Source organism: Salvelinus alpinus, chromosome 19, assembly GCF_045679555.1.
Source record: "Salvelinus alpinus chromosome 19, SLU_Salpinus.1, whole genome shotgun sequence".
NCBI classification, from domain to species: domain Eukaryota; kingdom Metazoa; phylum Chordata; class Actinopteri; order Salmoniformes; family Salmonidae; genus Salvelinus; species Salvelinus alpinus.
The window spans coordinates 1,672,423-1,699,798 of NC_092104.1; the positions used below are offsets into that span (position 1 = coordinate 1,672,423).

At 47.5% G+C, this 27,376-nt stretch overlaps 1 protein-coding gene across 4 annotated transcripts in view; it reads right to left on the bottom strand.

Moving 5' to 3' along the window:
• Window positions 1–3,850: 3,850 nt before the first annotated feature.
• tut7 (terminal uridylyl transferase 7) overlaps window positions 3,851–27,376 on the bottom strand; it is a 67,801-nt gene continuing 44,275 nt past the window's right edge. Inside the window, exons 22-29 of one of the 4 annotated variants that reach the window (XM_071352026.1) lie at window positions 25,820–25,897; window positions 23,919–24,090; window positions 20,893–20,940; window positions 20,694–20,785; window positions 12,273–12,388; window positions 5,719–5,957; window positions 5,180–5,238; window positions 3,851–5,031 (exon numbers count right to left, since the gene is read on the bottom strand). In XM_071352026.1, coding sequence (XP_071208127.1) covers window positions 5,192–5,238; window positions 5,719–5,957; window positions 12,273–12,388; window positions 20,694–20,785; window positions 20,893–20,940; window positions 23,919–24,090; window positions 25,820–25,897 — 792 coding nt within the window. In that variant the 3' untranslated portion in view covers window positions 3,851–5,031; window positions 5,180–5,191. The other 3 variants (XM_071352030.1, XM_071352029.1, XM_071352028.1) reach the window with 3 other exon arrangements.

Here is a 27,376-nt window from a genome sequence, read left to right on the forward strand (position 1 = left end):
CGACATTTTCTCGTCAATTAAACATTTAAATTCAATACAGTTCAGTTCCAAAAAAAAAACTAGAATCTGTTATTAACAGAGTGGACACATTTTTGTAGACTTTTGTTAGCTATAATATTGTTATAATGCCTTCATTATTAAAGCAGACGTGGTTGTAACACTTTGCTGCACCCCACAGATGAACCAGTTCTGCCTGTGCCAGATACTAACCTTACTCCCACACACACACAGAGAGAGATGGCTGACACAAACCATTTATGAGCACTGATAAGGCAGGGGGGCGCTCTGACCTCAGGGGGGCGCTCTGACCTCAGGCGCCAGTTGCTGGTGTCTGCTTCAACATCTTGTCAATACAAGAGACAACCCAGACCGGCATGGCACTCAACGAGCATGCGCATGCATATACACACACACACACACAAACCCCTGTTTCAGGCGGGAGTTCCAAGGACAAAGAACACTACTGAGAACCAATGGAACATTGATATCAGCCTGAAGGGGACCGCCCTCCACTCACAGCGACCAGTCAGGAGAGCAGAACTACTAGAATCTAACTACGTCATTTCACTGTATAAAATGTATTGCACAATATGAGTCGGGGCTCCTCCTGCTAGCTCCCTCTGAGCTAAATGGACGAGCCCGTGCACGTGTTGTCAGATATCTTTGCAACTTATTAAACTGCCTTAAATATCATACCTTATCCACCTGGTCTAGCGTCTCAACTTGGTCTCTCTCTTCTAGTAAATATCATCTGATCTTTAACACTTTGCCATTTGCAAAGGTTGTACAAAATCGCGCTGTTTAGGAGTGGAAAGGTAAATTGAGTTACTGCTCACTTCACAGATTAGGCGTTCTCCAACGGAAATATGTAGATTTTACAAGAATGCGCCACTAGCAGTGCTTGGCTCTGCCCACCTCCTTGCTTGTTCTGCCCACTATGACTAATTTATTCACATTGGAAATGATAAACTGTGGTCTATCTTGGTTTACTTATAAAAATCTTTATTAAAGCTACAGAACATATTTATGTAAACGAACATGAAAACACCGGTGTGCGCATGAGCGGGGAACATCCAACAAAGCGGTTTAGCAAACGGATCCACAATAGGGTGACTTATTGAATGACAGGCAATTGAGCCAACAGAAATCCAGGGAGGTTACGACACTGTATGACACCTTCAAAAATGTGTGCAACGCAACAAATAAATTCATTAGGCAGGCTAGATCACTGAGGTATATAATAAGAACTTGATACTGAGTCCAAGATTACCTTGAAAACAACGGAACGGGCAGGTCATCTACTCACGCCTGCCCTATACCGTCTATATCCGGGTTGGCAGAGTTTCTAAACCCAGAGGCGCAACATAGAGAGACTTCCGGGAAATGTTGCGAAACAGACTTCCGGGAAATGTTGCGAAACAGCCCAGGGTTTGAGAAGTCAATGAGGGAAGTGGAGAATTTTCTCGAAATCTAAAGGAACAACCTAGATTTGAGACAATGTTTTAGGTCAATGTCTTACGTTACTCCAACATCGTGAGAGTGACACACTTTCACGAGGTTTGAGTGAAATTACTTGTTCAACTACTTAAGACATTGACTCAAATCTAGGTTGTATATTTTAGATTAAAAGAAAATGTAAAACTATGGAAGAACTTTTTACTTCTCAAAACCCCCGCCTGGTCTGTTTCGCAAGCGTTCGCCGAGGTCTCGGAGATGTTTCCCCTCTGGGTTTAGAAACTCTGTGCTCGCCAGGGTTGCCAGGTCAAGCAGAGATGTTTCCCCTCTGGGTTTAGAAACTCTGTGCTAGCCAGGGTTGCCAGGTCAAGCGAGTATTTCTAGCCGTGGAATGTTGGCCATATACCCCCGGGGTGCCTTATTGCTATTATAAACTGGTTACCAATGTAATTAGTAAAAAGTAAAAGTAACGTTTTATCATACCTTTCAGGGCTCGAACCAGGTTTCTAATTGTAATTAAATCCCCTTTGCGCCTGTGCGTAATAGATAAATGACAGGAGAGTTTGGTGATGACAATTGAACAGGGGATCTCAAAATCAGAGCAAGAAAAACTTGGATGAACATAAAAAAAACAAATGTTAGGCTATTTTCTGGCCATTGTGCTGGGGGTGGGGTCGCAATTTCAATCACTGAATTAAATGTTAATAATATGTATATGGACTGAATGTTAGTCAACAACAGCCAGTGTTTATTTTTTTTAGAATGGGTTTTACCTGTGGCCTAATCTGACTGTTACATCAATCTAATGTGTTTTACCTGTGGCCTAATCTGACTGTTACATCAATCTAATGTGTTTTACCTGTAGCCTAATCTGACTGTTACATCAATCTAATGTGTTTTACCTGTGGCCTAATCTGACTGTTACATCAATCTAATGTGTTTTACCTGTAGCCTAATCTGACTGTTACATCAATCTAATGGGTTTTACCTGTAGCCTAATCTGACTGTTACATCAATCTAATGGGTTTTACCTGTAGCCTAATCTGATTTACATCAATCTAATGTGTTTTACCTGTAGCCTAATCTGACTGTTACATCAATCTAATGGGTTTTACCTGTAGCCTAATCTGACTGTTACATCAATCTAATGGGTTTTACCTGTGGCCTAATCTGACTGTTACATCAATCGAATGTGTTTTACCTGTAGCCTAATCTGATTTACATCAATCTAATGTGTTTTACCTGTGGCCTAATCTGACTGTTACATCAATCTAATGGGTTTTACCTGTAGCCTAATCTGACTGTTACATCAATCTGTGTTTTTAATACCACAAGGCTACTACAACAACAAACTGAAGTTACAGGTTATCTATTCAACTGGTTTACCAGCTCCTGGTAGGCTACACATTGAGTTACAGGCTTTCTATTCAACTGGTTAACCAGCTCCAGGTAGGCTACACATTGAGTTACAGGCTTCCTATTCAACTGGTTAACCAGCTCCAGGTAGGCTACACATTGAGTTACAGGCTTTCTATTCAACTGGTTTACCAGCTCCTGGTAGGCTACACATTGATTTGCAATGACTCCAGTGATAGTCATTTCAACATATGTATTGTATCAAATGGTAGCCTACGATGGCATGTATATTAAGGTTAAGGTACTTGATGGTCAACTGAGGCAAATGTATCATTCTCCACATTTAGCCTCATGTCAGTTTCATTGAGGACTCCCTCATAAAAATAACCGAGGGAGTCCCACAACTTCCATTTAAAATTTCCCCTCGGGCTGCCCCCCCCCCCCCCCCGAGAACCAGGAACTGAGCATGCATAAAGCACTTCGCATTGATACTGTTTTCTTTAAGCAGTTGTAACAGTTTAACTTTAGTCCGTCCCCTCGCACCGACCCGGGCGCGAACCAGGGACCCTCTGCACACATCAACAACAGTCACCCACGAAGCATCGTTACCCATCGCTCCACAAAAGCCGCGGCCCTTGCAGAGCAAGGGGAACCACTACTTCAAGGTCTCAGAGCAAGTGACGTCACCGATTTGAAAGGCTATTAGCGCGCACCACCGCTAACTAGCTAGCCATTTCACATCCGTTACACAGTCAACATTAGAATGCAGTTTAAACCACCTCAGAGTGGATTTATGTAATGCGCCCAAAATAGTTTGTGTTTTGTCTCCATTAGCGCTCACACACACACACACACACACACACACACACACCACTCAATCACTCAATCACTCAGCAACAGGTCACAGTGAAATATATATTTTAAGAGAAATGTCATGGCGGCCGCGGTGTAACTTAGAAATAGCCAACAACAAGCGACCAATACATTTTAACCCGCGACATCGTTTTCAACATCTTCAGGACATTAAATTAATGGCATGTTTCTTTTCTTTTTGTAAAGAAAGTTTATTTATAAAGCAGGTCTCAGAACACTAGCATCCCAGACCAGAGTGGACAGAATCTGACATTACAGCTACCAGGCCCACCAATCAGAGGCACCGTGGCCACAAAAAAGGCAACATAAAAACAAAAATCATTTTTCCGGTTTTCCCCCTTACCGCTCCCTGCACCCCAAACCCCAAACCAACCCTCAACCCAAAACCCCTGTGTAGATGATAAAGGACACGTGGTTCGGTATATAAGCAATATGGTGTCACACCCTCCCCTCTGATAGACTAGGTTGTCATTTAATGTTTTACCATAGTGCTTATATCTATCCAGTCCTCTCAGATCTACACACATGGGGGTTGGCTACTAGTAACCCAATACAGAGACATATATTCTGCACCTGTTTAGAGGGAGCAGGCAGAAGCAGAATGGAATTCATCTTTAGCTAGCTACCATGTTTGGAGACTCTGGGCATGGAGGAGACAATTTAATACAAACTGTCCATTATTATCTAAAGAACCCATCTGTTTCAGGGCCGTTCCTCCACCTCTGAATACAGATTCACCCCTTTTCACACACGTACAGAGATGAGCAGACAGTCACACAGCCCGGCTCAAACTGGATTTGACAAAGTGGAAGAGAGGGGCGTTTGGGAGGACGTCATTGCACGAGACAAATCTAACAAATAAATCACTTTTAAAATAACATTAAAAAAATAAAAATCAACTTAAGAGAGGAGCATGCAAAATGGCTTTTTAGTTAAAACACAATACAACGCTTTAAAAAGTTCCTCTGAGGCAGGAGGGGTAGTTAAAACATAAAAACCCTCTCTATGTCCCAAATGGCACCCTAATCTCCTATATAGTGCACTACTTATGACCAGGGCTCTGGTCAAACGTAAAGCCCTGGTCCTAACTAGTCTAATATATAGGAGATTAGGGTGCCATTTGGGAGACAGGCTCTCAGGCTCTGCCACCATCCACTGGGGTTCCATGTCAGGGTTCTGAGTTCCGGGTGTTCTAGGTTCAGGCTGGTGGACTGCAGGTCAGACCTCAGAGGGAGTAGAGTAGAACCCGGAGGTTTGGGGCTAGAGCTGCCTCTCTCTCCCCATCTCCTCAGTCCACTGGGCTCCTTCTGGGACCAGACAGACCCATGTGTCTGCTGGCTAGACTGCCTGGAACACATGTGGACGCAATATAGCAGGGATGAGATGCACGGACGCTTAAGGAAGGTAACAAACACAATGCTGTAAACCGACTGAAACATTGACATTTATTTAGACACATTTCTGTGAAATTATAGTAAAATAATTGGACAATGACCTGCTTGTGGACTCAATCATATTTTGTTGCTTCTTTTTTTTCTCCTGTTGAGTTGAGTCCTGGACAAATAAACACACTAGGATTAGACCAGGTTGAGGTGAGTCCTGGACAAATAAACACACTAGGATTAGACCAGGTTGAGGTGAGTCCTGGACAAATAAACACATTAGGATTAGACCAGGTTGAGGTGAGTCCTGGACAAATAAACACATTAGGATTAGACCAGGTTGAGGTGAGTCCTGGACAAATAAACACATTAGGATTAGACCAGGTTGAGGTGAGTCCTGGACAAATAAACACACTAGGATCAGACCAGGTTGAGGTGAGTCCTGGACAAATAAACACACTAGGATTAGACCAGGTTGAGGTGAGTCCTGGACAAATAAACACACTAGGATTAGACCAGGTTGAGGTGAGTCCTGGACAAATAAACACACTAGGATTAGACCAGGTTGAGGTGAGTCCTGGACAAATAAACACACTAGGATTAGACCAGGCGTGTGAGTGCATGTCAATGTTTGTGCGAGTATTCATCATACCTGTTTTTCTCGCTCTCAAATTCCTCATGTGGTTAGAAGAGGGAGATGAAGAGAAGGCACCAGCAGGTCCTCTGTACTGGGGGCAGTCTTTCTTGATGTGGGCATGGCTTCCACACAGGAAGCAGCACCGTTTCTCTTCCGGTCTTCTCCAATATTCACCCTGACGATGTTCCCTGCCCCCCTCCGCCCAGTCCCTCCTTCCCTCCGCTCGGTCCTCCTGCTCACGACGCTGCCGAGACCTGGAGGAGGAGATTAACGCACACACACGCTAACGGTTTTGACTTGACTCCTGAGTTCAGTTAGGGGGTGACAGGAAGGTCATGTCTACCAGAGAAATGTTGGATTTCTCTTTTTCTGTTATGTCTAGACCAATACAAAGGACTCGTGGAAAAAGTCAATCGTGGAATAGAAACTTTTCATAAACCCTAAACATTAAAGTAAATAAATCCAAAACAATGGTGTTCTTTTTGTATTATCATACAAACAATATCAGTCACAAAATAATAATATTTTAGTCAGGAAAAGTCCTGTACCTCAGGCATTAAAATACAGTCCGGCCCAGATTTTTTTTCAAGTGAACCTATTTGAGCTCATGAGCACACAATGTTCATCAATAAGCGGTGCGCAAAACCAGTCCCACACAAACCATAAAACACTTGTTCCACACATCAATACAAACTATTAGGATTCACAATACATTATTCCCCAACAACTCCCACAGAGCAGATCAAAAAAAAATCTGATCCGACAACAGAACTCCAGCAGAGAAAGGAGATTTGCCTGTTATTGTAATCTGTTAATTTATTTCTCATTGTAACCTGTTTAGGAATATTGGCGAAAATATCGCTTTCTTGAGGTATGGCTACAGCGCACTTTTAAAAACCAAACAAAAAAAGGGATGAACACGCTTCAGAGCTGAGGGTCTGAAAACTTCCTCTCGCACGCTTGAAACACTGTTTCCCATGAACAGCACCTGTGGAACGGTCGTTAAGACACAGCTTACAGACGGTAGGCAATTAAGATCACAGTTATGAAAACTTAGGACACTAAAGAGGCCTTTCTACTGACTCTGAATCACACCAAAAGAAAGATGCCCAGGGTCCCTGCTCATCTGCGTGAACGTGCCTTAGGCATGCTGCAAGGAGGCATGAGGACTGCAGATGTGGCCAGGGCAATAAATTGCAATGTTCGTACTGACAGCGCTACAGGGAGACAGGACGGACAGCTGATCGTCCTCGCAGTGGCAGACCACATGTAACACCTGCACAGGATCGGTATATCCGAACATCACACCTGCGGGACAGGTACAGGATGGCAACAACAACTGCTGAGTTACACCAGGAACGCCCAATCCCTCCATCAGTGCTCAGACTGTCCGCAATAGGCTGAGAGGCTGGACTGAGGGCTTGTAGGCCTGTTGTAAGGCAGGTCCTCACCAAACATCACCGGCAACAACGTCGCCTATGGGCACAAACCCACCATCGCTGGACCAGACAGGACTGGAAAAAACTGCTCTTCACTGACGAGTTGCGGTTTTGTCTCACCAGGGGTGATGGTCAGATTCGCGTTTATCGTCGAAGGAATGAGCGTTACACCAAGGCCTGTACTCTGGAGCGGGATCGATTTGGAGGTGGAGGGTCCGTCATGGTCTGGGGCGGTGTGTCACAGCATCATCGGACTGAGCTTGTTGTCATTGCAGGCAATCTCAATGCTGTGCGTTACAGGGAAGACATCCTCCTCCCTCATGTGGTACCCTTCCTGCAGGCTCATCCTGACATGACCCTCCAGCATGACAATGCCACCAGCCATACTGCTCGTTCTGTGCGTGATTTCCTGCAAGACAGGAATGTCAGTGTTCTGCCATGGCCATCGAAGAGCCCGGATCTCAATCCCATTGAGCACGTCTGGGACCTGTTGGATCGGAGGGTGAGGGCTAGGGCCATTCCCCCCAGAAATGTCCGGGAACTTGCAGGTGCCTTGGTGTAAGAGTGGGGTAACATCTCACAGCAAGAACTGGCAAATCTGGTGCCGTCCATGAGGAGATGCACTGCAGTACTTAATGCAGCTGGTGGCCACACCAGATACTTACTGTTACTTTGATTTTGACCCCCCCCCCCCCCCTTTGTTCAGGGACACATTATTCCATTTCTGTTAGTCACATGTCTGTGGAACTTGTTCAGTTTATGTTTCAGTTGTTGAATCTTATTTTTATACAAATACTTACACATGTTAAGGTTGCTGAAATAAACGCAGTCGACAGTGAGAGGACGTTTCTTTTATTGCTGAGTTGATCTAGGCTGAGATTTGGCGAGTACATTAGAGCTTCATCAGCAGGAGCTCTGGCACTATGCCGTACATCAGAACTTCGCTCCTTTCCTCGTTGAGTGGTTCTGCCACCAGGGAGAAGTTTGACACAAACCCATGGTACCATCCTGCCATCCCAAGAAACCATTGAATTGCCTTGAGGGTGGTTGGCACAGGGAAGTATTGTATAGCCTTGGTCTTTTCAGGATCCACATGGATGCTGTCAGAGGACACAATATGGCCCAGGAACTTCAGGGAGGTTTGGCAGAAGTTGCTCTTCTTCATGTTCACTGTCAGACCAGCTGACAGTGGATATTGAAAGTGTTCCCTTTGAGCTCACCCAACGTAGGTCCACCCAACGTAGGTCCACCCAACGGTAGTCCACCCAACGGTAGTCCACCCAACGTAGGTCCACCCAACGTAGGTCCACCCAACGTAGGTCCACCCAACGTAGGTCCACCCAACGTAGTCCACCAGTCCACCTAACGTAGTCCACCAGTCCACCTAACGTAGTCCACCAGTCCACCTAACGTAGTCCACCTAACGTAGTCCACCCAACGTAGTCCACCAGTCCACCTAACGTAGTCCACCAGTCCACCTAACGTAGTCCACCAGTCCACCTAACGTAGTCCACCTAACGTAGTCCACCCAACGTAGTCCACCTAACGTAGTCCACCAGTCCACCTAACGTAGTCCACCTAACGTAGTCCACCTAAACGTAGGTCCACCTAAACGTAGGTCCACCTAAACGTAGGTCCACCTAAACGTAGGTCCACCTAAACGTAGGTCCACCCAACGTAGGTCCACCTAGCGTAGTCTCCATCAGTCTTTGGAAAGTGGCAGGCACATTTGTTTCATCCAAAAGGCTGTGAAGGAAAACAGGCCCTCAGCACAGACAAAAGCAGTGTTGTCCATCCTGGTCCATCTCAACCTGCCAATAGCCACTATTGAGGTCAAGGTTAGTGAACACAACATTGCCAGACAATGACTCCAGGATCTCGTGGATGGTGGGAAGAGGATAGGCATCAGTCTGGGAAACATTGTTGGTCTTCCTATAGTCCACACAACATCTAAGACCACCAATCTTTATTGGGAATGAGGTCGACAAGAGATGAAGAACATTCAATTATATCAACATATCATTAAATGAGTCCCCTTTTGGATGATGTGCCTTGCTGGGGACAAACAATATGGCTTCTGCTGGATAGGCATTTCCTGTGTAAGGAGTATCTTGTGCTTCAGCAGGCTGCTGCATCCATCATTAACTACAATGACCATAATCCATTGCGTGTCTACTTGTCCAGTCTGTGTTTCCTTTATGCCTGCTACAGAAGAGGCAGCTGGGATATAGAGAGCAGCAACCAGGGTATCTCTACCTGAAAATACATGATCTAAGTGATTGATAGTTGGTATTCAGCAGTCATAAAAGTATGCTTTATTTACTTTGAAGAACTAGTAAAATAGTGATGTTGTCAGACAGTGTATACAGCAGCTTGATAGAGATGAGATGGAATGATCACAGTGCTAGCTGTGCCACCAGAGATTCTTGGTTCGAGCCCAGGCTCTGTCGCAGCCGGCCGCGACCGGGAGGCCCATGGGGCGACTCACAATTGGCCCAGCGTCGTCCGGGTTAGGGAGGGTTTGCCCAGTAGGGATATCCTTGTCTCATCGCGCACTAGCGACTCCTGTGGCGGGCCGGGCACAGTGCACGCTGACCAGGTCACCAGGTGTACGGTGTTTCCTCCGACACATTGGCTGGCTTCCAGGTTGGATGGGCATTGTGTCAAGAAGCTGTGCGGCTTGGCAGGGTTGTGTTTCGGGGAACGCATGGCTCTCGACCTTCGCCTCTCCCGAGTCCGTACGGGAGTTGCAGCGATGAGACAAGACTAACTACTACTAATTGGATACCATGAAATTGGGGAGAATTTTGTTTAATAAAAAAATATTAAAGTAAAGTAATGTGAATAACTGATGATTAATGAGTGATCAGCAGTAATGGTCCGTCACTACCATCATGAGACTTTAATTCATTGTTTTATTCTGTGTTACAGCATTCAACTGCTCTGGGTCCCAGAGCAGGGGATGGTCCCAGAGCAGGAGGGTCCCAGAGCGGGAGGGTCCCAGAGCAGGATGGTGGTTCTTATGATGGGAGTTAGAGGTGTTGGCATGTTGTGGTTTACTTGATACTGATTTGGATATGCGACTTGAGAATGTCCCTCTCTGCTACATCTCAACAGAACACCTGAGGGGTCTAGACTGGAGACTGTGGCTGATGGCTGACTGTGGCACACTGCCCTAACCCATCTGGACAAGAGGAATACCTATGTAAGAATGCTGTTCATCGACTACAGCTCAGCATTTAACACCATAGTACCCTCCAAACTCGTCATCAAGCTGGAGGCCCTGGGTCTCAACCCCGCCCTGTGCAACTGGGTACTGTACTTCCTGACGGGCCGCCCCCAGGTGGAGAGGTTAGGTAACAACATCTCCACCCCGCTGATCCTCAACACTGGGGCCCCACAAGGGTGCGTTCTCAGCCCCCTCCTGTACTCCCTGTTCACCCACGACTGCGTGGCCATGCACGCTTCCAACTCAGTCATCAAGTTTGCGGACGACACTACAGTGGTAGGCTTGATTACCAACAACAATGAGACAGCCTACAGGGAGGAGGTGAGGGCCCTCGGAGTGTGGTGTCAGGAAAATAACCTCACACTCAACGTCAACAAAACAAAGGAGATGATTGTGGACTTCAGGAAACAGCAGAGGGAGCACCCCCCTATCCACATCGACGTGACAGTAGTGGAGAGGGTAGTAAGTTTTAAGTTCCTCGGTGTACACATCACAGACAAACTGAAATGGTCCACCCACACAGACAGCGTTGTGAAGAAGGCGCATCAGAGCCTCTTCAACCTCAGGAGGCTGAAGAAATTTGGCTTGTCACCAAAAGCACTCACAAATATCTACAGATGCACAATCGAGAGCATCCTGTCGGGCTGTATCACCGCCTGGTACGGCAACTGCTCCGCCCACAACCGTAAGGCTCTCCAGAGGGTAGTGAGGTCTGCACAACGCATCACCGGAGGCAAACTACCTGCCCTCCAGGACACCTACACCACCCGATGTCACAGGAAGGCCATAAAGATCATCAAGGACAACAACCACCCGAGCCACTGCCTGTTCACCCCGCTATCATCCAGAAGGCGAGGTCAGTACAGGTGCATCAAAGCAGGGACCGAGAGACTGAAAAACAGCTTCTATCTCAAGGCCATCAGACTGTTAAACAGCCACCACTAACATTTAGCGGCCGCTGCCAACATACTGACTCAACTCCAGCCACTTTAAAAATGGGAATTGATGGAAATTATGTAAAAATGTATCACTAGCCACTTTAAACAATGCCACTTAATATAATGTATATACTGTACTCTATATCATCTACTGCATCTTGCCATCTTTATGTAATACATGTATCACTAGACACTTTAAACTATGCACTTTTATGTTTACATACCCTACATTACTCATCTCATATGTATATACTGTACTCTATACCATCTACTGCATCTTGCCTATGCCGTCTGTACCATCACTCATTCATATATCTTTATGTACATATTCTTTATCCCTTTACACTTGTGTGTATAAGGTAGTTGTGGAATTGTTAGGTTAGATTACTCGTTGGTTATTACTGCATTGTCGGAACTAGAAGCACAAGCATTTCGCTACACTCGCATTAACATCTGCTAACCATGTGTATGTGACAAATACATTTGATTTGTTCTGGCTGGGTGACTGGCTGTGGTTGATAGTCTGGCTGCTGTCTAACCAGTCTAACCAGTCCATCGCCAGCGGTGACTCTTTCTCTGAGTTGGATTGGCTAATAGAGGGTTGATGTTTTTCAAGATCAACTTAATGACTTGTTCCTTCTCAATGCAAGGTTTCCACCATCTGCACAAGGTGTGGTAACTGTATGCAAAGTCTTAGATACGCTCTCCTTGCACTGGATTCTTGACTGTCTGCCAGCTCAAGGTACGAACAACCATCAGAGCGGAGGGTTTTAAAACTTCCTGTCTCGCGCCACCATTTTGATGCAGCTGATACTGGCTATTTACATGGAAATGAAATGGGAATCGCAGCGCTGGGAGGAGATGCACAGAGATGGTTCTGCCATAGATTTCATGGCTGTCACAACAAACACACACGGGTATACATGCTTACACAACACACACACACACACACACACTCCTTACTTTCTGCGCATGGGACAGTCTTTCATGAAGTGTCCGATCTTGCCACATATCCTGCAGCAGCGGTCGTTAGGAGCCAGCTGTCCCTCTGTCAGCACCTCGGGGTCAAAGAAGAACTCCTGAGAGGAATAACAACAAATTACTGTTATATATTATTATAATACATCACCATTATATACTACTACTAGTACTCCTGAGGAACATACACACTACCATTCAAAAGTTTGGGGTCACTTAGAATTGTCCTTGTTTTTTAAAGAAAACCAAATTTTTTGTCCATTAAAATTACATGAAATTAATCAGAAATACAGTGTAGACATTGTTAATGTTGTAAATGACTATTGTAGCTGGAAACGGTAGATTTTTTAATGGAATATCTACAGTTGAAGCCGGAAGTTTACATAGACTTAGGATGGAGTCATTAAAACTCGTTTTTCATCCATTCCACAAATGTCCTGTTAACAAACTATAGTTTTGGCAAGTCGGTTAGGACATCTGTTTGTGTATGACACAAGTAATTTTTCCAACAACTGTTTACAGACAGATTATTTCACTTATAATTAACTGTATCACAATTCCAGTGGGTCAGAAGTTTACATACACTAAGTTGACTGTGCCTTTAAACAGCTTGGAAAATTCCAGAAAATTATGTCATGGCTTTATAAGCTTCTGATAGGCTAATTGACATAATTTGAGTCAATTGGAGGTGTACCTGTCAATGAATTTCAAGGCCTACCTTCAAACTCAGTGCCTCTTTGCTTGACATCATGGGAAAATCAAAAGAAATCAGCCAAGACCTCAGAAAACAAATTTTAGACCTCCACAAGTCTGGTTTATCCTTGGGAACAATTTTCAAATGCCTGAAGGTACCACGTTCATCTGTACAAACAATAGTACGCCAGTATAAACACCATGGGACCACGCAGCCGTCATACCGCTCAGGAAGGAGACGCGTTCTGTCTCCTAGAGATGAACGTACTTTGGTTGAAAAGTGCAAATCAATCCCAGAACAACAGCAAAGGACCTTGTGAAGATGCTGGAGGAAACAGGTACAAAAGTATCTATATCCACAGTAAAACGAGTCCTATATCGACATAACCTGAAAGGCCGCTCAGCCAGGAAGAAGCCACTGCTCCAAAACCGCCATAAAAAAGCCAGACTACGGTTTGCAACTGCACATGGGGACAAAGATCCTACTTTTTGGAGAAATGTCTGATGAAGTCTGATGAAACAAAAATAGAACTGTTTGGCCATAATGACCATCGTTATGTTTGGAGGGAAAAGGGGGAGCCTTGGGAAGCCGAAGAACACCATCCCAACCGTGAAGCCCTGGGGTGGCAGCATCATGTTGTGGGGGTGCTTTGCTGCAGGAGGGACTGGTGCACTTCACAGAATAGATGGCATCATGAGGAAGGAAAATTATGTGGATATATTGTAGCAACATCTCAAGACATCAGTCAGGAAGTCAAAGCTTGGTCACAAATGGGTCTTCCAAATGGACAATGACCCCAAGCATACTTCCAAAGTTGTAGCAAAATGGCCTAAGGACAACACAGTCAAGGTATTGGAGTGGCCATCACAAAGCCCTGACTTCAATCCTATAGATAATTTGTGGGCAGAATTGAAAAAGTGTGTGCGAGCAAAGAGGCCTACAAACCTGACTCAGCTACACCAGCTCTGTCAGGAGGAAATGGGCCAAAACTCAGCTTGTGGAAGGCTACCAGAAACATTTGACCCAAGTTAAACAATTTAAAATGCTACCAAATACTAATTGAGTGTATGTAAACTTCTGACCCACTGGGAATGTGATGAAAGAAATAAAAGCTGAAATAAATCATTCTCTACAATTATTCTGACATTTCACATTCTTAAAATAAAGTGGTGATCCTAACTGACCTAGGACAGGGAATTTTTACTAGGAATAAATGTCAGGAATTGTGAAAAACTGAGTTTAAATGTATTTGGCTAAGGTGTATGTAAACTTCCGACTTCAACTGCACATAGGCGTACAGAGGCCCATTATCAGCAACCATCACTCCTGTGTTCCAATGGCATGTTGTGTTAGCTAATCCAAGTTTATAATTTTAAAAGGCTAATTGATCATTAGAAAATCCTTTTGCAATTATGTTAGCACAGCTGAAAACTGTTGTTCTGATTAAAGAAGCAATAAAACTGTCCTTCTTTAGACTAGTTGAGTATCTGGAGCATTTGTGGGTTTGATTACAGGCTCAAAATGTCCAGAAATAAAGACCTTTCTTCTGAAACTCGTCAGTCTATTCTTGTTCTGAGAAATGAAAGCTATTCCAAGTGAGAAATAGCCAAGGAACTGAAGATCTCGTACAACGCTGTGTACTACTCCCTTCACAGAACAGCGCAAACTGGCTCTAACCAGAATAGAAAGAGTGGGAGGCCCCGGTGCACAACTGAGTCATATTGAAAATTAGCTCCCTGGATGAAATTCCTATGGCTTCCACAGGGTGTCAGCAATGTTTACACTGTGTAACATGAGTTTTATGATTTGGAAATGTGAAATGCACTTTTGGACTCACAGGTGTTTGGATTGCTTAATGTACGATTATTAGTCCCACACAATACTGTAAAATCCAGTATTGTGTCCGTCCACAATTTGTGGGAACATGGAGTCTCTCAACACAAGACAGAGCTGATCGGTACTATACCAGAGATTGTTCATTAGGAGATTACCTCTGCCCTCCACTTCCAATTGAAACCTGTAAATTAATAAATTGGCAGTGCTCACTGCTAAAGTGGAAAGTCTAGAAGAGACAGCTAAAGCGACAGGTGTGACCCCATGACCTGGAAGGGATAATCACACACATGGAAGAGAAAACGGAATCACTTAAATCTTTCCCATAAATTCAATGTGCGGGTCACAGAACTTGAATCTGGTGTGGAAGCGGGCAACCCAACTTCCTTCATGAGCAATATATTCATGAGCAATAATCAACTGTTCAGGCCGAGAGAAGCCGAGTCCCCATGCCGCTGATTAACACAGGTCAGCTCCATAAACGGCTCACGATGTATGATTGGACGGATAAACAGCTTCGGAAGTCAAGCTGCAAATTGTTCACCTTGCAGGGACCCGGGGGTTCTGACCAACGCAGGGACCCGGGGGTTCTGACCAACGCAGGGACCCGGGGGTTCTGACCAACGCAGGGACCCGGGGGTTCTGACCAACGCAGGGACCCGGGGGTTCTGACCAACTCAGGGACCCGGGGGTTCTGACCAACTCAGGGACCCGGGGGTTCTGACCAACTCAGGGACCCGGGGGTTCTGACCAACTCAGGGACCCGGGGGTTCTGACCAACGCAGGGACCCGGGGGTTCTGACCAACGCAGGGACACGGGGGTCCTGACCAACGCATGGACCCGGGGTCTGACCAACTCAGGGACCCGGGGGGTCTGACCAACGCAGGTACCCGGGGGGTCTGACCAACGCAGGTACCCGGGGGGTCTGACCAACGCAGGTACCCGGGGTCTGACCTACGCAGGTACCCGGGGTCTGACCTACGCAGGGACCCGGGGTCTGACCTACGTAGGGACCCGGGGGTCTGACCAACGCAGGGACCCGGGGGTCCTGACCAACGCAGGGACCCGGGGGTCCTGACCAACGCAGGGACCCGGGGGTCCTGACCAACGCAGGGACCCGGGGGTCCTGACCAACGCAGGGACCCGGGGGTCCTGACCAACGCAGGGACCCGGGGGTCCTGACCAACGCAGGGAAGAGGATCAGCAACTACCCAGACCTGAGTGCTGAACTGCTAAAACAGAGGGAGACCTACAATGAGGTGAGATCCCAGCTACGCTAAACCTGAGATGAAGCTTCATCCAACCGGAAAAACTCATCAAGACCTTCCAGAACACAACACACACGTTTTTCCACTACTAAGGAGGCTCTAGACTGCTTGGAGAAGCACATCAAACCCAACACACACAGGGACGACCAATGGCTCCCCATGGACTGGCTCCCCATGGACTGGCTCCCCATGGACTGGCTCCCCATGGACTGGCTCCCCATGGACTGGCTCCCCATGGACTGGCTCCCCATGGACTGGCTCCCCATGGACTGGCTCCCCATGGACTGGATCCCCATGGACTGGATCCCCATGGACTGGATCCCCATGGACTGGATCCCCATGGACTGGATCCCCATGGACTGGCTCATTATTCAGGTATGCTATCCATACACAGCCGAGCCAACGGCTATGATACAGCCCTCAGCATAAGACAAATGAGAACACCCCTCATGTTTGGGTACAAGGAACAATTACTATTATTGCTGAGCATCGAACTCGTTATAATTATATTGCCTACGGTCCAGAACATTTACGCAGTGATGACATCATGTCAATTAATAATCAAATGGACAATATATGGATCCTACAGCTCTCCTGTGATTGACTGTTTAGACATCCTGTCATATTATTATACTATTTTATTCCCTTATGGAGTTAGCATGCTTCAGTTTGGCTGGCGGCTAGCGAAAGTCGGCTAGGCAAACCGAACAAGTGTGCGTGCATACTCCCTTAAAAAAAAACTTAGCTTGAAAAATGAGAAGAAAAAAAACTACTGTTTGTCCTATTTGAGACACCGTAGCCTGTATACACTTCCTCAAAAGTCAGAATGAATCTGACATTTTTTTTGCAGAGGAGATTTTAGTTGCGCAATTTTACAGCTAAGATTTTTGGTTTCTCAATGAAAAAAAATGTGCATGAAAACGAGTCGTCTCTCCTTGAATGACTAAGATTATTGAAGAATCCCTACAGTTGACCCATCACGGAGGGGAGTACACGTTGGCTTCCGAACCTCGTGTCCGAACTGCTGAAAAAAACCTTTACCGAAGTCCAAAACGAACAGAAACGCCCCAAAATGTCATAATATATGAACAAATTCTTCCGAACTGTTTCAGATGCCTTTACTCGTCAAGTCTGCTAACTTAATTGTAAAGTTCTGTATTGGTTACTTATTTTATTTTAATTTTATTTTAAATATGCTGCAGTAATGGCCGCCACTCGTCGTTATGCTACAACCCTGTATTTATAGTGCAGGCCGGGGACTAGGGGGGAACGAGGGCCGGGGACTAGGGGGGAACGAGGGCCGGGAAAGGGTTAATATATTTAAAATTGAATAAATTTAGACTGTGTCACACAATACCCCATCATGTCAAAGTGAAATTTTGTTTGTAGAACATTTTAATAAAAAATGAAAAGCTGAAATGTCTTGATAATGTCTAAGTATTCAACCGGCCATAAATCGGCATCCAAAAATGCCGATTAAACCGGTCGACCTCTTTTACTAACCATCTGACTGGTGTACTCAGGAGGGTAGGTAGTGGGTACTAACCATCTGACTAGTGTACTCAGGAGGGTAGGTAGTGGATACTAACCATCTGACTAGTGTACTCTGCAGGGTAGGTAGTGAATACTAACCATCTGACTAGCGTACTCAGGAGGGTAGGTAGTGGATACTAACCATCTGACTAGCGTACTCAGGAGGGTAGGTAGTGAATACTAACCATCTGACTAGCGTACTCAGGAGGGTAGGTAGTGAATACTAACCATCTGACTAGCGTACTCAGGAGGGTAGGTAGTGGATACTAACCATCTGACTAGCGTACTCAGGAGGGTAGGTAGTGGATACTAACCATCTGACTAGCGTACTCAGGAGGGTAGGTAGTGGATACTAACCATCTGACTAGTGTACTCAGGAGGGTAGGTAGTGGATACTAACCATCTGACTAGCGTACTCAGGAGGGTAGGTGGTGGATACTAACCATCTGACTAGTGTACTCAGGAGGGTAGGTAGTGGATACTAACCATCTGACTAGTGTACTCAGGAGGGTAGGTAGTGGATACTAACCATCTGACCAGCGTACTCAGGAGGGTAGGTAGAGAATACTAACCATCTGACTAGCGTACTCAGGAGGGTAGGTAGTGGATACTAACCATCTGACCAGCGTACTCAGGAGGGTAGGTAGTGGATACTAACCAACTGACTAGTGTACTCAGGAGGGTAGGTAGTGGATACTAACCATCTGACCAGCGTACTCAGGAGGGTAGGTAGTGGATACTAACCATCTGACCAGCGTACTCAGGAGGGTAGGTAGTGGATACTAACCATCTGACCAGCGTACTCAGGAGGGTAGGTAGTGGATACTAACCAACTGACTAGTGTACTCAGGAGGGTAGGTAGTGGATACTAACCATCTGACTAGCGTACTCAGGAGGGTAGGTAGTGGATACTAACCATCTGACTAGCGTACTCAGGAGGGTAGGTAGTGGATACTAACCATCTGACTAGCGTACTCAGGAGGGTAGGTAGTGGATACTAACCATCTGACTAGCGTACTCAGGAGGGTAGGTAGTGGATACTAACCATCTGACTAGCGTACTCAGGAGGGTAGGTAGAGAATACTAACCATCTGACTAGTGTACTCAGGAGGGTAGGTAGTGGATACTAACCATCTGACTAGTGTACTCAGGAGGGTAGGTAGAGAATACTAACCATCTGACTAGTGTACTCAGGAGGGTAGGTAGTGGATACTAACCATCTGACTAGCGTACTCAGGAGGGTAGGTAGAGAATACTAACCATCTGACTAGTGTACTCAGGAGGGTAGGTAGTGGATACTAACCATCTGACTAGTGTACTCAGGAGGGTAGGTAGAGAATACTAACCATCTGACTAGCGTACTCAGGAGGGTAGGTAGTGGATACTAACCATCTGACTAGTGTACTCAGGAGGGTAGGTAGAGAATACTAACCATCTGACTAGTGTACTCAGGAGGGTAGGTAGTGGATACTAACCATCTGACTAGTGTACTCAGGAGGGTAGGTAGAGAATACTAACCATCTGACTAGCGTACTCAGGAGGGTAGGTAGTGGATACTAACCATCTGACTAGTGTACTCAGGAGGGTAGGTAGAGAATACTAACCATCTGACTAGTGTACTCAGGAGGGTAGGTAGAGAATACTAACCATCTGACTAGTGTACTCAGGAGGGTAGGTAGAGAATACTAACCATCTGACTAGTGTACTCAGGAGGGTAGGTAGAGAATACTAACCATCTGACTAGTGTACTCAGGAGGGTAGGTAGTGGATACTAACCATCTGACTAGTGTACTCAGGAGGGTAGGTAGTGAATACTAACCGAATACTAACCATCTGACTAGCGTACTCAGGAGGGTAGGTAGAGAATACTAACCATCTGACTAGTGTACTCAGGAGGGTAGGTAGAGAATACTAACCATCTGACTAGTGTACTCAGGAGGGTAGGTAGTGGATACTAACCATCTGACTAGCGTACTCAGGAGGGTAGGTAGAGAATACTAACCATCTGACTAGTGTACTCAGGAGGGTAGGTAGTGGATAATAACCATCTGACTAGTGTACTCAGGAGGGTAGGTAGTGGATACTAACCATCTGACTAGCGTACTCAGGAGGGTAGGTAGAGAATACTAACCATCTGACTAGTGTACTCAGGAGGGTAGGTAGTGGATACTAACCATCTGACTAGCGTACTCAGGAGGGTAGGTAGAGAATACTAACCATCTGACTAGTGTACTCAGGAGGGTAGGTAGTGGATACTAACCATCTGACTAGCGTACTCAGGAGGGTAGGTAGTGGATACTAACCATCTGACTAGTGTACTCAGGAGGGTAGGTAGAGAATACTAACCATCTGACTAGCGTACTCAGGAGGGTAGGTAGTGGATACTAACCATCTGACTAGCGTACTCAGGAGGGTAGGTAGTGGATACTAACCATCTGACTAGCGTACTCAGGAGGGTAGGTAGAGAATACTAACCATCTGACTAGTGTACTCAGGAGGGTAGGTAGTGGATACTAACCATCTGACTAGCGTACTCAGGAGGGTAGGTAGAGAATACTAACCATCTGACTAGTGTACTCAGGAGGGTAGGTAGAGAATACTAACCATCTGACTAGTGTACTCAGGAGGGTAGGTAGTGGATACTAACCATCTGACTAGCGTACTCAGGAGGGTAGGTAGTGGATACTAACCATCTGACTAGTGTACTCAGGAGGGTAGGTAGAGAATACTAACCATCTGACTAGCGTACTCAGGAGGGTAGGTAGAGAATACTAACCATCTGACTAGTGTACTCAGGAGGGTAGGTAGTGGATACTAACCATCTGACTAGCGTACTCAGGAGGGTAGGTAGTGGATACTAACCATCTGACTAGTGTACTCAGGAGGGTAGGTAGAGAATACTAACCATCTGACTAGTGTACTCAGGAGGGTAGGTAGTGGATACTAACCATCTGACTAGCGTACTCAGGAGGGTAGGTAGAGAATACTAACAATCTGACTAGTGTACTCAGGAGGGTAGGTAGTGAATACTAACCATCTGACTAGTGTACTCAGGAGGGTAGGTAGTGAATACTAACCATCTGACTAGTGTACTCAGGAGGGTAGGCGTTGACTGCTGTTCCAAACACACTTCTGCCATTGATGAACGCCTTCATGATGAAGTTGGTCACTGTGAGAGAGAGAGTGGGAGAGAGGGCGGGAGAGAGGCAGGAGAGAAGTGAATGAAACAGAGGATGATGCTATGAGAGAAAGACAGTAAGATAGAGAGATACCTACTTCTCCTGGACAGGCCAGCTCCCAGGTTATGGTTCAGGTCAAAAGGATCTGGAGAGAAAAACATGAGATCAGATAACTAGATCCCTGGTTCACAACCCTCCCTGGAGAGCTGCAGGGTGTGTCAGGTTTTATTACAACCTAGCAGTGTTAAACCCTCTGTTGATGATAAATGAAAACAACCGCCTGCACCAAAAGCTCCCCTCAACGTTCACAACCCTCGACCAATAGCTCCCCTCAACGTTCACAACCCTCGACCAATAGCTCCCCTCAACGTTCACAACCCTCGACCAATAGCTCCCCTCAACGTTCACAACCCTCGACCAATAGAGCTCCCCTCAACGTTCACAACCCTCGACCAATAGCTCCCCTCAACGTTCACAACCCTCGACCAATAGCTCCCCTCAACGTTTACAACCCTCGACCAATAGCTCCCCTCAACGTTCACAACCCTCGACCAATAGCTCCCCTCAACGTTCACAACCCTCGACCAATAGCTCCCCTCAACGTTTACAACCCTCGACCAATAGCTCCCCTCAACGTTTACAACCCTCGACCAATAGCTCCCCTCAACGTTCACAACCCTCGACCAATAGCTCCCCTCAACGTTCACAACCCTCGACCAATAGCTCCCCTCAACGTTTACAACCCTCGACCAATAGCTCCCCTCAACGTTTACAACCCTCGACCAATAGAGCTCCCCTCAACGTTTACAACCCTCGACCAATAGAGCTCCCCTCAGAGTTCACAACCCTCGACCAATAGCTCCCCTCAACGTTCACAACCCTCGACCAATAGCTCCCCTCAACGTTTACAACCCTCGACCAATAGAGCTCCCCTCAACGTTCACAACCCTCGACCAATAGCTCCCCTCAACGTTTACAACCCTCGACCAATAGCTCCCCTCAACGTTCACAACCCTCGACCAATAGCTCCCCTCAACGTTTACAACCCTCGACCAATAGCTCCCCTCAACGTTCACAACCCTCGACCAATAGCTCCCCTCAACGTTTACAACCCTCGACCAATAGCTCCCCTCAACGTTTACAACCCTCGACCAATAGAGCTCCCCTCAACGTTTACAACCCTCGACCAATAGCTCCCCTCAACGTTCACAACCCTCGACCAATAGAGCTCCCCTCAACGTTTACAACCCTCGACCAATAGAGCTCCCCTCAACGTTTACAACCCTCGACCAATAGCTCCCCTCAACGTTCACAACCCTCGACCAATAGCTCCCCTCAACGTTCACAACCCTCGACCAATAGCTCCCCTCAACGTTTACAACCCTCGACCAATAGCTCCCCTCAACGTTCACAACCCTCGACCAATAGCTCCCCTCAACGTTCACAACCCTCGACCAATAGCTCCCCTCAACGTTTACAACCCTCGACCAATAGCTCCCCTCAACGTTCACAACCCTCGACCAATAGCTCCCCTCAATCCCCCTCGACCAATAGCTCCCCTCAATCCCCCTCGACCAATAGCTCCCCTCAATCCCCCTCGACCAATAGCTCCCCTCAATCCCCCTCGACCAATAGCTCCCCTCAATCCCCCTCGACCAATAGCTCCCCTCAATCCCCCTCGACCAATAGCTCCCCTCAATCCCCCTCGACCAATAGCTCCCCTCAATCCCCCTCGACCAATAGCTCCCCTCAAACCCCCTCGACCAATAGCTCCCCTCAAACCCCCTCGACCAATAGCTCCCCTCAAACCCCCTCGACCAATAGCTCCCCTCAATCCCCCTCGACCAATAGCTCCCCTCAATCCCCCTCGACCAATAGCTCCCCTCAATCCCCCTCGACCAATAGCTCCCCTCAATCCCCCTCGACCAATAGCTCCCCTCAAACCCCCTCAATGTTTACAACCCTCGACCAATAGCTCCCCTCAAATCCCCTCAATGTTTACAACCCTCGACCAATAGCTCCCCTCAAATCCCCTCAATGTTTACAACCCTCGACCAATAGCTCCCCTCAAATCCCCTCAACGTTTACAACCCTCGACCAATAGCTCCCCTCAAATCCCCTCAACGTTTACAACCCTCGACCAATAGCTCCCCTCAAATCCCCTCAACGTTTACAACCCTCGACCAATAGCTCCCCTCAAATCCCCTCAACGTTTACAACCCTCGACCAATAGCTCCCCTCAAATCCCCTCAACGTTTACAACCCTCGACCAATAGCTCCCCTCAACGTTCACAACCCTCGACCAATAGCTCCCCTCAACGTTCACAACCCTCGACCAATAGCTCCCCTCAAATCCCCTCAACGTTTACAACCCTCGACCAATAGCTCCCCTCAACGTTCACAACCCTCGACCAATAGCTCCCCTCAACGTTCACAACCCTCGACCAATAGCTCCCCTCAACGTTTACAACCCTCGACCAATAGCTCCCCTCAAATCCCCTCAACGTTTACAACCCTCGACCAATAGCTCCCCTCAACGTTTACAACCCTCGACCAATAGCTCCCCTCAAATCCCCTCAACGTTTACAACCCTCGACCAATAGCTCCCCTCAACGTTCACAACCCTCGACCAATAGCTCCCCAACGTTACAACCTCGACCAATAGCTCCCTCAACGTTTACAACCCTCGACCAATAGCTCCCCTCAACGTTTACAACCCTCGACCAATAGCTCCTCAACGTTTACAACCCTCGACCAATAGCTCCTCAACGTTTACAACCCTCGACCAATAGCTCCCCTCAACGTTTACAACCCTCGACCAATAGCTCCCCTCAACGTTTACAACCCTCGACCAATAGCTCCCCTCAACGTTTACAACCCTCGACCAATAGCTCCCCTCAACGTTTACAACCCTCGACCAATAGCTCCCCTCAACGTTTACAACCCTCGACCAATAGCTCCCCTCAACGTTCACAACCCTCGACCAATAGCTCCCCTCAAATCCCCTCAACGTTCACGATTCTCGAGGACAAATTAAGTCAAGGAAAGTGTCCAGAACAGCTTTTACAGAAGAGACGGACTGTTACGGCCCTTTGGTAGGAGTAAATCAAGTCTAGTACTGACCCTCGATGACGATGTACTTCGAGGTCCACTGCTTGTTGAAGGTGGTGAGAGCTGCGCTCTGTCTGATGGAGATGACATGTTCTCTGAAGTCAAAGGTCTCGGTGAAGAACTGCAGCAGGCCCAGCCACAGAGCCCCTACACACTCCACGTTCCTCTGCTGCCAGCGCTCAGGCTAGAGATAGAGAGAGGGGTCAAAGGTCTCAGTGTAGAACTGCAGCAGGCCCAGCCACAGAGCCCCTACACACTCCACGTTCCTCTGCTGCCAGCGCTCAGGCTAGAGATAGAGAGGTCAAAGGTCTCAGTGAAGAACTGCAGCAGGCCCAGCCACAGAGCCCCTACACACTCCACGTTCCTCTGCTGCCAGCGCTCAGGCTAGAGATAGAGAGGTCAAAGGTCTCGGTGTAGAACTGCAGCAGGCCCAGCCACAGAGCCCCTACACACTCCACGTTCCTCTGCTGCCAGCGCTCAGGCTAGAGATAGAGAGGTCAAAGGTCTCAGTGAAGAACTGCAGCAGGCCCAGCCACAGAGCCCCTACACACTCCACGTTCCTCTGCTGCCAGCGCTCAGGCTAGAGATAGAGAGGTCAAAGGTCTCGGTGTAGAACTGCAGCAGGCCCAGCCACAGAGCCCCTACACACTCCACGTTCCTCTGCTGCCAGCGCTCAGGCTAGAGATAGAGAGGTCAAAGGTCTCAGTGAAGAACTGCAGCAGGCCCAGCCACAGAGCCCCTACACACTCCACGTTCCTCTGCTGCCAGCGCTCAGGCTAGAGATAGAGAGGTCAAAGGTCTCAGTGAAGAACTGCAGCAGGCCCAGCCACAGAGCCCCTACACACTCCACGTTCCTCTGCTGCCAGCGCTCAGGCTAGAGATAGAGAGGTCAAAGGTCTCAGTGAAGAACTGCAGCAGGCCCAGCCACAGAGCCCCTACACACTCCACGTTCCTCTGCTGCCAGCGCTCAGGCTAGAGATAGAGAGGTCAAAGGTCTCAGTGAAGAACTGCAGCAGGCCCAGCCACAGAGCCCCTACACACTCCACGTTCCTCTGCTGCCAGCGCTCAGGCTAGAGATAGAGAGGTCAAAGGTCTCAGTGAAGAACTGCAGCAGGCCCAGCCACAGAGCCCCTACACACTCCACGTTCCTCTGCTGCCAGCGCTCAGGCTAGAGATAGAGAGGTCAAAGGTCTCAGTGAAGAACTGCAGCAGGCCCAGCCACAGAGCCCCTACACACTCCACGTTCCTCTGCTGCCAGCGCTCAGGCTAGAGATAGAGAGGTCAAAGGTCTCAGTGAAGAACTGCAGCAGGCCCAGCCACAGAGCCCCTACACACTCCACGTTCCTCTGCTGCCAGCGCTCAGGCTAGAGATAGAGAGGTCAAAGGTCTCAGTGAAGAACTGCAGCAGGCCCAGCCACAGAGCCCCTACACACTCCACGTTCCTCTGCTGCCAGCGCTCAGGCTAGAGATAGAGAGGTCAAAGGTCTCAGTGAAGAACTGCAGCAGGCCCAGCCACAGAGCCCCTACACACTCCACGTTCCTCTGCTGCCAGCGCTCAGGCTAGAGATAGAGAGGTCAAAGGTCTCAGTGAAGAACTGCAGCAGGCCCAGCCACAGAGCACCTACACACTCCACGTTCCTCTGCTGCCAGCGCTCAGGCTAGAGATAGAGAGGTCAAAGGTCTCAGTGAAGAACTGCAGCAGGCCCAGCCACAGAGCACCTACACACTCCACGTTCCTCTGCTGCCAGCGCTCAGGCTAGAGATAGAGAGGTCAAAGGTCTCAGTGAAGAACTGCAGCAGGCCCAGCCACAGAGCCCCATACACACACCATGTTACCCTGGTACCGGGGCCACCGCTCGGGCGAGAGACACACACACACTCACCACAGCTGATGTTCTGATAGAGGGACTCACCAGTTTCTCCAGATCATGGTAGAAGTAGACATTCCATCCATCTACCAAAACCTCAGGCTTCTCCTCCTCGTCGTAAATCTATCGACACACACACACACACACACACACACACACACCACAAATCAATACGTCTGCCAAAATATACAAACACATTGCAGGTCTTAGCGATGAGAGATTCAGCCAGCACATCTGCCAAAATATCATCGGACTCACGGCCAGACTGCTCAGAACTGTACTCATTGGTCCGAAGTCAGACAGATTCACTTGAGTTACCTCCTGTAGTACAGGTATAACAGGTGTGTTCCTCTGTGTCTTACCTCCTGTAGTACAGGTATAACAGGTGTGTTCCTCTGTGTCTTACCTCCTGTGGTACAGGTATAACAGGTGTGTTCCTCTGTGTCTTACCTCCTGTGGTACAGGTATAACAGGTGTGTTCCTCTGTGTCCTACCTCCTGTAGTACAGGTATAACAGGTGGGTTCCTCTGTGTCTTACCTCCTGTAGTACAGGTATAACAGGTGGGTCCCTCTGTGTCTTACCTCCTGTAGTACAGGTATAACAGGTGGGTCCCTCTGTGTCTTACCTCCTGTAGTACAGGTATAACAGGTGGGTTCCTCTGTGTCTTACCTCCTGTAGTACAGGTATAACAGGTGGGTTCCTCTGTGTCTTACCTCCTGTAGTACAGGTATAACAGGTGGGTCCCTCTGTGTCTTACCTCCTGTAGTACAGGTATAACAGGTGGGTTCCTCTGTGTCTTACCTCCTGTAGTACAGGTATAACAGGTGGGTTCCTCTGTCTTACCTCCTGTAGTACAGGTATAACAGGTGGGTTCCTCTGTCTTACCTCCTGTAGTACAGGTATAACAGGTGTGTTCCTCTGTCTTACCTCCTGTAGTACAGGTATAACAGGTGTGTTCCTCTGTCTTACCTCCTGTAGTACAGGTATAACAGGTGGGTTCCTCTGTCTTACCTCCTGTAGTACAGGTATAACAGGTGGGTTCCTCTGTCTTACCTCCTGTAGTACAGGTATAACAGGTGTGTTCCTCTGTGTCTTACCTCCTGTAGTACAGGTATAACAGGTGTGTTCCTCTGTGTCTTACCTCCTGTAGTACAGGTATAACAGGTGTGTTCCTCTGTGTCTTACCTCCTGTAGTACAGGTATAACAGGTTGGTTCCTCTGTGTCTTACCTCCTGTAGTACAGGTATAACAGGTGGGTCCCTCTGTGTCTTACCTCCTGTAGTACAGGTATAACAGGTGGGTCCCTCTGTGTCTTACCTCCTGTAGTACAGGTATAACAGGTGGGTCCCTCTGTGTCTTACCTCCTGTAGTACAGGTATAACAGGTGGGTTCCTCTGTGTCTTACCTCCTGTAGTACAGGTATAACAGGTGGGTTCCTCTGTGTCTTACCTCCTGTAGTACAGGTATAACAGGTGGGTTCCTCTGTGTCTTACCTCCTGTAGTACAGGTATAACAGGTGGGTTCCTCTGTGTCTTACCTCCTGTAGTACAGGTATAACAGGTGTGTTCCTCTGTGTCTTACCTCCTGTAGTACAGGTATAA